At 42.2% G+C, this 11,781-nt stretch overlaps 1 protein-coding gene across 5 annotated transcripts in view; it reads right to left on the bottom strand.

Moving 5' to 3' along the window:
- Positions 1 to 604: 604 nt before the first annotated feature.
- The window catches only part of EGFR (epidermal growth factor receptor), a gene marked incomplete at both ends in the record, with an annotated part of 150,427 nt that continues 139,250 nt past the window's right edge, over positions 605 to 11,781 (bottom strand). For 4 of the 5 annotated variants that reach the window (XM_083876660.1, XM_083876657.1, XM_083876659.1 and 1 more), the window contains 9 exons: positions 605 to 981; positions 2,006 to 2,111; positions 2,212 to 2,259; positions 2,353 to 2,520; positions 3,052 to 3,149; positions 5,533 to 5,679; positions 6,877 to 6,952; positions 7,758 to 7,913; positions 11,196 to 11,381. In XM_083876660.1, coding sequence (XP_083732786.1) covers positions 605 to 981; positions 2,006 to 2,111; positions 2,212 to 2,259; positions 2,353 to 2,520; positions 3,052 to 3,149; positions 5,533 to 5,679; positions 6,877 to 6,952; positions 7,758 to 7,913; positions 11,196 to 11,381 — 1,362 coding nt within the window. The remainder of the gene's footprint in view (positions 982 to 2,005; positions 2,112 to 2,211; positions 2,260 to 2,352; positions 2,521 to 3,051; positions 3,150 to 5,532; positions 5,680 to 6,876; positions 6,953 to 7,757; positions 7,914 to 11,195; positions 11,382 to 11,781) is intronic. The other variant, XM_083876658.1, reaches the window with a different exon arrangement.

The raw sequence follows: 11,781 nt of genomic DNA, 5'->3' as shown, positions 1-11,781 counted from the left end.
GGCAGAATCTCCCATACATCCCTCAGATGCACTTCTCACCTTTGGGCCAAAAGGCAGTACATGGAGCCAATTTGTAAAAATCTGGTGGTTTGGAATAACAGTTTCAGTTCCAGGAGATTTGGAACATAATCCTTTTTCCTGCTGGTGATCTGAGCAACACTTAGCAGACGAGCAGTACAAGAGTCTGATCTTGTAAAAGATCCAAAAATTCTGTTAGAAACATTTATAAAAATACAGAATGTAGAAAGGAATTTGACTGTACAATGTGTACAGCTCTCAAGTTCATCCCAGAGTGGCTTTTTACCATGCTACCATTTGAAAATGAAAGGAATGCATCGATATTTCTTCAGTCCAGGAAGATCCTGCTCCATCCCAAAATGCATCCAAGCGTAGGCTATGGGCCTCAGTTATTACATGGAAATGGGCAAGGAAAGACCCAAACTACCATCAGACAGGCATTGCAGTTTCAAAGCCCCACGCTGAAAAGCAGAGGTGCTTTTTGATGCATTGCGGTTGCCATTTGCTCTGAGCCAGAGTCCACTCTTGCAGCAGCCAACAGTTCACTTATCCAGCTTGCCTTGCTGCAAGAAGAAGTTCTCTATGGTCATGCTGAGGCTTCAATGTATTCACTTTTTGGTGCTGCTACCCTCAAGTACTCTGGGTTTTCTGCTGCGGGGACTTTCAAAAGACCATTAGGTTTGCTTTCCTTCGGTAAGAAGTCCTGCTGGTAGTCTGGATTGTCCAGATTTATTTGGTGGTTGCCTGCCTGGATCCAGTAGGGAGAGCTCTCAAAGACTGTCTTGTCCAGGGGAGACTGGTTGGTGTTGAGATACTCGGGGTTGTCCACAGCTGTGCTGTGTGAATTCTGGTAGCTGGAGTCTGTAGGGACATTTGAGTTTGCTGTGAAAGAGAAGTTGTTGTAGATTGGATTCTGGACTGCTGAGGCAGATGCTTTCTTGGGCACCAATTGGTTTACATACTCTAGAATAAATAAAAAAAATAAAATGAGAAGGAATGAAAAGGAAGATATAAAATTAATGCAGCCATTTGTGTCACTTGACATTTAGTTTCAAGCCAGCCAGCACTTGCTCTTCGCACATGGCTCGTCTCTGAACTTCCCGGAGTGGAAAAGAGCCAAAGGCAGGGACTGCCACTCTGGGGCACTAAACATGCTGCCCTGAAGGTTAACCTTCAAGAATTTTGTTTGCCAACCAGCAGAAAGATGGCTTGGACCATGAGACAGTGAGATAGCTACTGCTGATTTTAGTGATGTGTGGGTGGCTGTGTCCTAGATAGTGCTCTGAAATGGCAGTTTGGGAGGTTAGCTGCCAGAAGCTGTTTCCCTGGAAAAAATGTTTAGAGATGAGGAAAATGCCTAGAAAATACAGGACTGGCAGTAACAGTGACTCTACATTTCACGTCAATGCTATTCCTCACAGGGCCTTTCACCCTTTTCAGCTATGGTATATTCTTGGAACAGTTGGTTGGGATTTTTTAAGGACACAAAGCATCATCACTGCATTATCCAGCCCCATCTCCCTCAGTGCTCACTGGCTCTCTCTCTGGCCGCCTACACTGTAAGTCCACGTGAAACCATGAACTGCCTTCTGTGGATTAACTTCTGAAAGCAATGAAACAGCCATAAAGCTCTTTATGTTGTTGAAATGGTAAAAAAATGAACCCAAAGTTTTAGATGCTACTTTGTAAAGTAGAAAGCTTTAAACATATAACCACACACACAAACTCCTTGTCTAGATAGTACACATGGCTAACATAAGGAATCTGGCTCCTGAGGGAACTGAAACGTGAAATGGTCAGAAGCAGATAGATAAAGGCTAGGAAAATGGTATGTGCACACTTTTCCACTCCCATTTACTGAGGCGAATGGGTAAAAAGCATTTGAATTGCTTAATTTCTACAGAAAAGGAAGGAAAATTATTATATTTGCAAGGAAATAGCTTGTGAATGAGTAGCCATGGGATGGAAAAACAGGAGAGGAACTCACCTGGCGCTGGTAGGAAGCTATCATCTATGCTGTCTTCCAAGAAAGCACCTGTTGGGTCTGAGCTGTACCTCTGGACAAAGCTGTCTTCTCGCACAGGGTGTCCCTGCTAGGATGAAAGTAGAGAAGAACAGTATTAAAGGGACTGATTTGTAGAAGCTGATCCACATAGGAGTAGTTACTCCCTTACTAAAGGTCATTCTACTTACCCCGTTCCTGTCAATGCAGGTTGTAGCAGAGTTGTTGCTGGTTGCACTCTTAAAAGACAGAGAAAGAAAATACAGACATTATGAGAAGCAGTTCACTCATAAAATTTCATGTCATGTTTCCACAGTGGAAAATTTTCATACCAATGAACTCAAGAGAGGAGTGCGAGATGTCGAAGGGCTGTTGAAAAAGCCCTGGTGTGGCACGAGGTACTCATCCGCATCCACTATATCTTCCATGTCCTCCTCCTCCATCAAGGTGCGATAAAACTTGGAGTCCGTAGGGCTGGGCAGGTGCATCCTATCATCTCCCTGTTAAAAAAGTCAGCATGAGACAAGACTTGCAGACTCCTTTCAAACCCTCATTCTCCCCTTCTCTCTGAGACAAAGTAATTTAAGAAGAGGCACAGGACATAAAATCTTGATTCACAGAATATTCTGAGTTGGAAGGGACACACAAGGCGAGGCCAATGCTTAAGTAAATGGCCCAGACACAGATCTGTGTTTTTAACCAAATTTACTCAGAGTTTAGGGGAACTTAGGCCTGCAATTTCAGTCTGTGCTGCTGTAAAATAACTGCATTTTGAAGAGGATCAAGCTCTGCTCTCCTTTCATGACTAAAGTACGGACTGTTCCTGGTCCTAGACTGAGACTACTACTAAGAAAATAGTGATCATTCTTAACATTTTTTTTGTGGCTCTAGCTGAATGTGTTAAACCCTGGAAAACAACAATAAATCTGGCCTTCAGTTATGCATATCATATGTTCTCATATGCATTACTAGTTCCTTTGGGCCTCAGATGAAATGCCTTTCAGACGTCTTCCCATCACTCTGGTTAGTACCTGTATAACAAGATAGCGTGGAGGGTCACGGGCCATTTTTGAGAATTCAGCTATCAGCTCACGAAACTTGGGACGGCTGTCTGCATCGATCATCCAGCCTGCAGGAAAAGTAATGCACAAACAAAATTGTTTTGGTGATCAAACACAGAGTTTAAAATAAAATATAACAGCAAAAAAGCAGTTCCATGCATGGAACAAAGAAAGGAGCCTAAGAGACCACCATAAAAAGTTAATTCACCAGCCACAGGTGTGAATTTCAGCATTCAAAATGCAGATCTTGGCAGTTTTGGGAAGACAGAAATAAAGCTCCGTGCTGGAAAAGCTTCAGGCTGAGTCTGTCTCCTTTCCTGCTGGCCTATCTCCACGTGGGCAGGCAGGTCCCAACTGAGGGATAATCCCAATTAGTTTACTTTGAAAAAAGCTCTTGAAGGAGAGGAAGCAAACTGACACCAGTGGGTGCCTGCTGAGGTACCAGGATTTGACCATCTGACAGTCACCAGAGTCCTTCATGAAATCCTGGGAAGCCTACAGCAGAGGCCTCCCTGTGTACCAGATGTCTTCTAAAATTCAAAACATTCTCACTGGAGACATATTGAAAGATTACTGCAACTAAGCTGTATTTAATTAGTAAACTGACTTCAACAAAAGTAAGTCCTTACAGCTTAGTTTGGATCAATGCTAGAAGAGATTTCAAATACAGATACTGGAGGTTTTACATGTGATATTAGTTAGGGAACCCACATTTTCTGTAATCAACTAACAGATGAGCTCATCTAAAGACTCTTGTGTTTAAAATTAAAAATAATAAAGGTCAAGCTTAGTGGGTCTAGAGGAACTCAAAAGAAACAGCATATCTATATTAATGGAAAAATGAAGTGGTAATATGCCTTCTGAAATCTGCATTAGACAAAGACATCTGCATTAGACAAAATTTCATCATTTCCAGTGACTTTTTACTGCGCTAGAAATATGATTCCCCACTAATTCAAAAAGAAATGCTTCTTGCTATTAGACAAACTGGAGTGTTTGGGAGTTCACTGTTCTTGCAGGAGTAGAATCTACTGTTTCTGACTTTACCCCTAAGTTGCCTATACTTAAATGCTAGGTTTTAAATTAAAACATTAGTAATTATTTTGCAGTAACTTTGAACATTTCAGCTTATACTTTCTGATTATAAAAGACTTATACTATATACTTTCTGAATTCCTTCTGATAAAATGGCACAGCTTCAATAGGGTCTGCACTGTAGCCTGCAAGCATGAAGTCACCAGAGCAGCAAAAGATGTGCAGCTGAGTCCTGTCCTGGCAGGAAGGCTCAGACCCCAGATCCTCACACTCTTGCATTTAAATTCAGTGTAATGGCACGGAAAAGATGGGGACAGTCCATTGGCTGTGTTTTAAAAGTAATAGGTACTGGATTAGGTGCCTGGCAAAATGCCTCCTTTCTACATCTGGACTGACCCTAAGGAAAGACGGGGGCTGAGGTGTCAGTAGGGCTCAGAATCTCTGAGAAGAAATTTCTAGCACATTGCTTTGGGGCCTGGGCTCTTCCCAGGTTAGGTGCACACTTCTGGATGCAGTTCTGGTTGCCCTGCTGAGCACAGGATCAGGCTCACCTTGTGTGGTGCTTGTCCCACCACAGCAATATGTGGGTGCTCTAGGATTCCCCAGAAGTGCTGCACTACAGAGTGTTCATGCTAGCGTGGCTCCTGTTTGAGGAACAGGTACATATTGCTCCAGTGAGACGGTCTTAAATGCCACCTAGTGGGCTGCTTATCACATCCTCACAGGAGTGAGCAGGGATGTGGCAGTCATGGCCTAAAGATGTGCAGGGAGCCAGATAATAATCTGACATTTTGTAGATGATATAGATGGAAAGGGGGTTTGGGGTTCAGAAGCCCTTTGATGTGCCCTAAACTGGCTAAAAAGTGGTTCAGAAACCCTCTGGTTTTGAGCTACCATACTGCAACAGCTGCATGCCAAAAAGGGACCAGCCAAAAATGAGGAAGAAATTTGAAAAGGATCTCAATCCTCATGTGTATCTGACATTATGATGGTGCCTGCTCTCCCGACACTCCTTTAGTAATAATCCACTTGTGTGATTGCAGTGGGAAGCACATTACCGAACTGAGAGGGAGCTTGGAGGAGAAGGCAGTGTTCATTTTATTTCCTAGACATACAAAATCAGAGTATCAAGCAAAGTGGTTGGTGTCATGCTAATTTATACTGCCTGACCATATAAAATAATTGACAATATCAGTCAGGGTGTGAACGGTGAAAAAATTAGTTGGTTGAATGAGTGACTCATGAAACCATATCCCGTGCTCCTAGGTAAAGCTCAAGGTGTGGGAACACACTCTGGTGTCACCACTCTTTTCACACAACCCTATTTCTGTGCCATTACCAGGAATGCAGCATAAAGTGCAACTGAGTTACTTATTCAGCTTAGATGAGCAACCACAACCCCAAGTGTGAACTCACATTTGACCATGATCATGTACACGTCGATGGTACAGATGGGGGGCTGTGGCAAACGCTCGCCCTTCTCCAGGACAGAGGAGATCTCACTGGCAGGGATCCCTTCATATGGCTTGGACCCAAATGTCATCAGCTCCCAAACTGTCACACCTGTAGGGTGGGAAGAGAAGATCATGAAAGAGACTGTCAGGAGCTGGACTGCTCAGCCTGGGTGTGGAGAGGTGGCGAGCAGAGAGGGGTCTCCTGGAAGCACTGTTTTGCCAGAACTGCAATCAGAGAAAGCATTTTCTGCCATGATTTTATAGAGAAATTAATATAACAGTTTGAAATCATCCTGCTTCCATTTAAGGTTTTGCTTTTATCCTTTTTTTTTTTTTAAATCTCAGCTAATATATTAGTGTTGAACATTCCACAAATTTCCTGACCCCACAGAAGGGAAATGCAGGTTACTGTCTCCCAACTCCAACACAGCAAGTGGTTTTAAAAATGGAAGTCGTCTTTTTGTTTGAAAACAATCTCTCTGGAGACGAGCAAAAGCAGTTTTTGAAAGACGTGTAAACCAGCTGCCTAAGCGTCATTTGCTGACATACCATGGACTCTTGTGATGTAGCTGTTGTGATTGTCTAGTAGCTTAGGATACAAAACAAGATTTTGGATGCCAAAATACATAAATGGATTAAGAAGACCAGAGGCTGTACTATTTCAAAAAGGACACTGGATCTGACCATCTGCATTAAATATTTTCCAGGAATATAAGAGCCCATGGGGGGGGAAATTTTGCAATAGGTTGCTTTGAAAAGTTTCCTTTCTGCTCCTTTCTTTCAAGCTGACTTTAAGAACTATATTAAATACAAAATAAATTCTCTCAGGAGTTTATCATACTGCTTCCCTTTTAGCATTGTCCTCTCAATACCAGGACAGCATAAGCATTTTAGGCCTCAGCAGAGTTACACTGATTGACACTGACTGATAGTGTGGCCAGTGATTTTAAGTCCTCCAAGTTATGCAGCTCCATTGCCAGTGCCATTATATTTCGCATGAAGCTGCTGAAGAAAAACTTTAACAGAACTTCAGCAAATAGACTAGAGTCCCTGTAGCCCCTTTCAGGGGCGGACTCATTACCCAAAGCATATTCTGTGAAACATCTTACACCTCACTCACATGCAGTTTCATAGGGATTTTATTTTGTTGAATAGGTGATTTGGGTACTGTGTTTATATATGTGATCTCTTGTACTTCTCACAATACAAAGTAAAAAGGTCAGTTTAGAGTCACCATTTAGAGTCACCAGCAAATCCTGACATTTTCCATCGCATCTGCAATAATTGTAACTGCTTTTAAACTCACCATAACTCCAGACGTCACTTTGATGAGTGTAAATCCGGTGCAAAATTGACTCCAATGCCATCCATTTAATAGGAACCTAGGAAAATTCACAAAGAATCCTTAAGAGGCTGACCCAAAATTCATCAGGGATATTTACCACCAGGTGGTGTGTAAATCAATAGCTTGGTTGCAGAAGGAAAAACCCAAAAATATCCAACACAACTATCTGAATAGTAGAACAGGCAACTTCTGAGTTCCCCTTTTTTATTTTCACACATAACAAAGAACTTGGAAATGTGTGGAATACTACGTATATCAGAAATATCTTTTACTAAACAGTTTTACAATATTTTCAACAATCAAATAACTACTTTTTAGCCTTCTATCAGAACAGGACATAAATCCAATCTTAGGCTACATGACTGATCTACTCTCATATGGTTTCTATTTATGGCCTCTGCAATATTTTCAAGCAGCTTCTCTTTAATTTCTCAGCAGGACACATTCCTTACATCAGCACATAGTACAGCACGAAAGCTGTTGAACCAAGTCTGACAGGTCTTTCTCCTGCTATGAATATACAACATTCCCTTTCTCTTTATAAACTGCACAGTCTTATTGGTGTTGGCTAAACTGATGAATTTTCCCAGACATTCTGGGTGGGAATTTCAAAAGCATTTGCTGCTCTACTACCTCTGCTCCCACTGCAGTCCCACTGGCCTGATGCTGCTTTGGCGGATTTCAGAGGAGTTCCACAGGCTACAAAGGGAGCATGCTGAGATGGCAGCTGAGAGCTTTGAAAAACACACTCTTTCCCCCCCCCCTGCTCCCTTTGTTTGAGGATTGTGTGCAAGCACAAACTCGGGCAAATGCGCAGTAGTTCATTCTGCAGTGTGCTTTACCTTGCCTCCCTCAGCATGGTATTCCTTCTCGTCTGCACCGAGCAGCTTTGCCAGCCCAAAGTCCGTGATTTTCACATGTTGAGGAGTCTTAACAAGGACGTTCCTGGCAGCAAGGTCACGGTGTACCAGGCGCCGTTCCTCCAGATAGTTCATTCCCTGCAATGTAACACTCTGTTAGTGAGGCCTCGTGCACTCGGAGCTCCGACACACAAATCACCAAACCTCACCTGCTTTGTGGTAACTACAGACACCACCATGGACATGTGGCAAGTTATGCCACCTGCACTCTCCATTTACATGATGTTTATTGCAGGGCGAGGATGAGTGCTTGCACTGTTACTGTTACCCTCCAGGAACCTTCTTGAGGGTCCAGGCACTGGTGGAGTGATGAAGGGAAAAGAGGCAGTAGTGGGTATAGTGGATAGCAGCAGGGGATGTAGTTCCTTTGGGACTTAGTTCAAGAAATACAGTATCAGGATGGAACTTAAAAATAAAGGGACAAAGTCCTTCGGCAGCAGTAGTGCAAACCCAGCGACTTCAGGAGAGCACAGTACAGAGTTTAACTATCCCCTGACATTAAGTACACACACCAGTGCTACAGAGAGCATTGAGACAATCATTCAAAGTTGCTCATACTGTGTTTTATTACAGGCAGTGTACTCTGCCTTCTCCCTGCTAACAATTAGGCAGTCCACTGCAAAGGTAAACAGGAGGGGGGAAAAAATGTAATTTTAAGTCTGAACTCAGAGTTGCATCCATTTTCCAGTCCTCTTTGAAAAAGACAAGTTCTTCCAGTTTCACTGCCTCCCATGATTAGGCTGGATTTGCCATAGCATATGTGCTTTTTTGGTGTGACTGCCTCTCAAGGAAGAATGTAACTAACTGTGTTAGTTTGACTTCTAAAGCATAAATTTAACAGCTGTGTTTCTGACCACAGAGATTACTCCCCTTTCCCTCAACATCAGTCTCTTGGTACCTGGAACCAAAAAGTTCATGATTTCCAAGTTTTTTGCAGTATCTTTTTCAAAACCTACTATTATTCCCAGTCCATACATTTCTGCTGGTGGTAGCTTATGCACTTGTATTTTTATGAAGAGAATTGATAAAAAATTACTTTTAACCTACAAAGTTAGCACCAAAATGATGATGTTGATGTGATGGCAGAGGACTGGAGGGAATAATTGCCTTCCATCCTCCACCCGCTTCCTAAGCCCACTTCTAAGCTGGACCACCATCAAATCCTCCTCCCAAGTCCCTCAGCAGAACTTCACCCATGCACTGCTAATGTTGCCAAAACAAACCACCCAAACAAACTGGCACGGTGCCACTACGAGCGTACACTGAATCACACAAATAGATCTTTAGCAAGCAGAGCTCTTGAAACAAAAACTTCTGAGCTGCTGACAGAAAACAGACTATCTCAAAAAAAATAATAATTCCATAATCTAGCCCCAGTAGGACAAAAATTTCCTGCTGAAGTTGACTTGCTGCAGAGGCTAATAAGACTCAGAGCTGCTGAAAGGCAGAATATCAGTGTCACACTAAGCTGTTTAAGGCGCTGATGGCTGAAGACTCCTGCACATGCATAACCATACACTGAAGATGTTGAACTGCCCATTTAGAAAATTCAGCAGATCTTTAATTGTGTGCAGGCCTGGAGTTTAATCCATTTTTCATCACTAAGCATGAGACCATTCTGTTCAAAGAGTTCCTTCACAGTGTTTCTGCACATGGAGTGTTTATGCTCTGTCATAACATCTTGCCTGGAAGAGAGGACTCCATACCTCAGGAAAAGATAATGTTTGTAAAAGATGCAAAGAAAACTTATTTCAAAGCTGTGAAAACAGTAACAAAAATAAGCTTCCCAGGGAACTTGCCTCCTGCTGGTTAGTTACCAGACATGTATTTGTTTCAATCTTTTTTTCCACTCATAAGTAAATTTTTAAAGAGTCAGAGAACGTTCAAAAATCTGGCATAACTTTATCACAGTAGCAACACATTGGTGGGAAAAAGCTGTACATAAGATTTATGAGTGCTTTGAAGAAAACTTCAGTATGGAACAGCACAAAGGAGTATGTTGAAGGTCAGGCATTGCTGGCGAGGGTAGAAGTTGCTGTGGGCAAATGTTGAACTGCCATGAAAAAATCAAAGGAAAGCAAACAATTGTGAATGGCAACCTTTCGGGCAAGCAATGCCCCAAGGACCCATTTGGGGATACATTTTGCCACCTTAAAAATGAAGAAGAAGAAGAAGGAGGAGGAGGGAAATATGGCCTCCAGCTCATCCTCCAAAGAGACTGAAACCAGGACAGAGCAGTAATTGATTTTAAACAAAAAAGCAAAAGAGTCACAAAAAGTCACAAAAAATTGCAACTCACATCCCAGGTGGACACATAAATTAGATTTCACTTGTTGTGGAGTGCAATGTAAAAAAAATACACACACTGAGATGAAAAATGTGCTCTGTAGACATTTGGTGGATACATTTCTGAGGTCCTCAGCATGTTTCCTGAAAGCAAACTACAGCTGGGCAAGCCTGGGGTGTATACAAGGCCTCGAGGGACTAGTAAGTTTTTAAGTGTGTGGTTATCCTGCAGACCAGCATTCCTGAAATAAACAGCATTAAAGCAACCATGCTGTGTGGACAACTGCCATCTCATATGATGAATCTCCAAAAAACTGCAGTTATTTTTTTGCTGGTTTTTGCTTCATTCTTCCATGCTTGCAAATGGCTAACCATCATCCAAATACAGCATATTGCTGCTAAGGGTTAGAGGCTGTGTTGCATTACAGTTCCTTTGCTGCTCTTTGGCAAACAGTAGCAAGTGTGATAATGAGTCTTTTATGGCCATTGCAGTTAGATTACAGACCCTAGCTCAGCACCTATGAATTACAGAATAGCTCTGGGGTGCCTGAATGCCTTTTGGTGAAAGCCAGCATGAGCAAGGACAGAGCTGGTATTCAGTAGTCAGTAGTTTTGATCCCCGGCCTCAGAGATTTCAGCATCAAACTCTCCAAGGCACACAGGAAGATGTATTCAACATCACTGTCCTGTGACATAGCCCTAAGAAATCCACTGATGGAAGCAGCATTTTGCTATGAGCATTGATAAATTCTACTGCCTTCCCTGCCACCTGTGCTGCATCACATTTGCATCACATTATCATTTCAATACTGAGTGTTCAGTTTGGGACATAAATGTCTAGGTGATAATATTATGGTGCCTGCCTAGAAGCATTTTGAAGAATAGTTAAGGTTAGTTCATCAGCATGAAAATAGTAAATTGTTCAAGAAAAAGTATCTGCTTACTGCCATGTATAAGATATGTAGGATCCAGGTGGTAAAACAGAAAGATTTGCAGAGATGCGTAATTAAATAAACACATTACACGTTGTCAGATCTCTGAGTTTTAGCTGATCTGGAGTTCTGGTCTGCTTACCTTTGCAATCTGCACACACCAGTTGAGGAGGTACTGAGAGCCGATATTGTCCTTGTGCTCTCGGATGTAATCCAGGAGGCAGCCGTAAGGCATCAGCTGTGTGATCAGCTGAACGGTTGAAGTCAAACAGATTCCCAACAAGCGACACACATGAGGATTGTCAACACTAGCCATCACATAAGCTTCCTGAGAAAAAAGGCAAAAAAAAAAAGAAATCTGAAACACTCTGGCATGACATGAATATTTGGAAGCAGTTTAAAATAAGCTGGTCATCCAAGAAGTTGCTAAAATACTATATGTAAACTCTGTGTCTCATATCATATACAAAATACACATATTTCCCACTCTGTGGACCGACTATTTTCCGTTCAGTGCAATGTCCAGATTTTGAACACCAAATCATCACTAAGATGCCACAGAAGAGCTAGTCTCTCACTACTGTACACCAGCAAACACTGGACATAAAATCCTGGGAGATTAAAACTTACAGACCAAGGAGGAATTAATAAATTGAACACCAGCTGGAAGTTCATGGGATTTCATCATTTTGAGCACCTAATTGCAAGGGCAACACATTTTGTGAGCA

This window comes from Zosterops lateralis (assembly GCF_965231275.1).
Source record: "Zosterops lateralis genome assembly, chromosome: 1".
In the NCBI taxonomy this organism is placed as follows: Eukaryota; Metazoa; Chordata; class Aves; order Passeriformes; family Zosteropidae; genus Zosterops; species Zosterops lateralis.
This window is presented reverse-complemented; position numbering and strand designations above follow the sequence as displayed.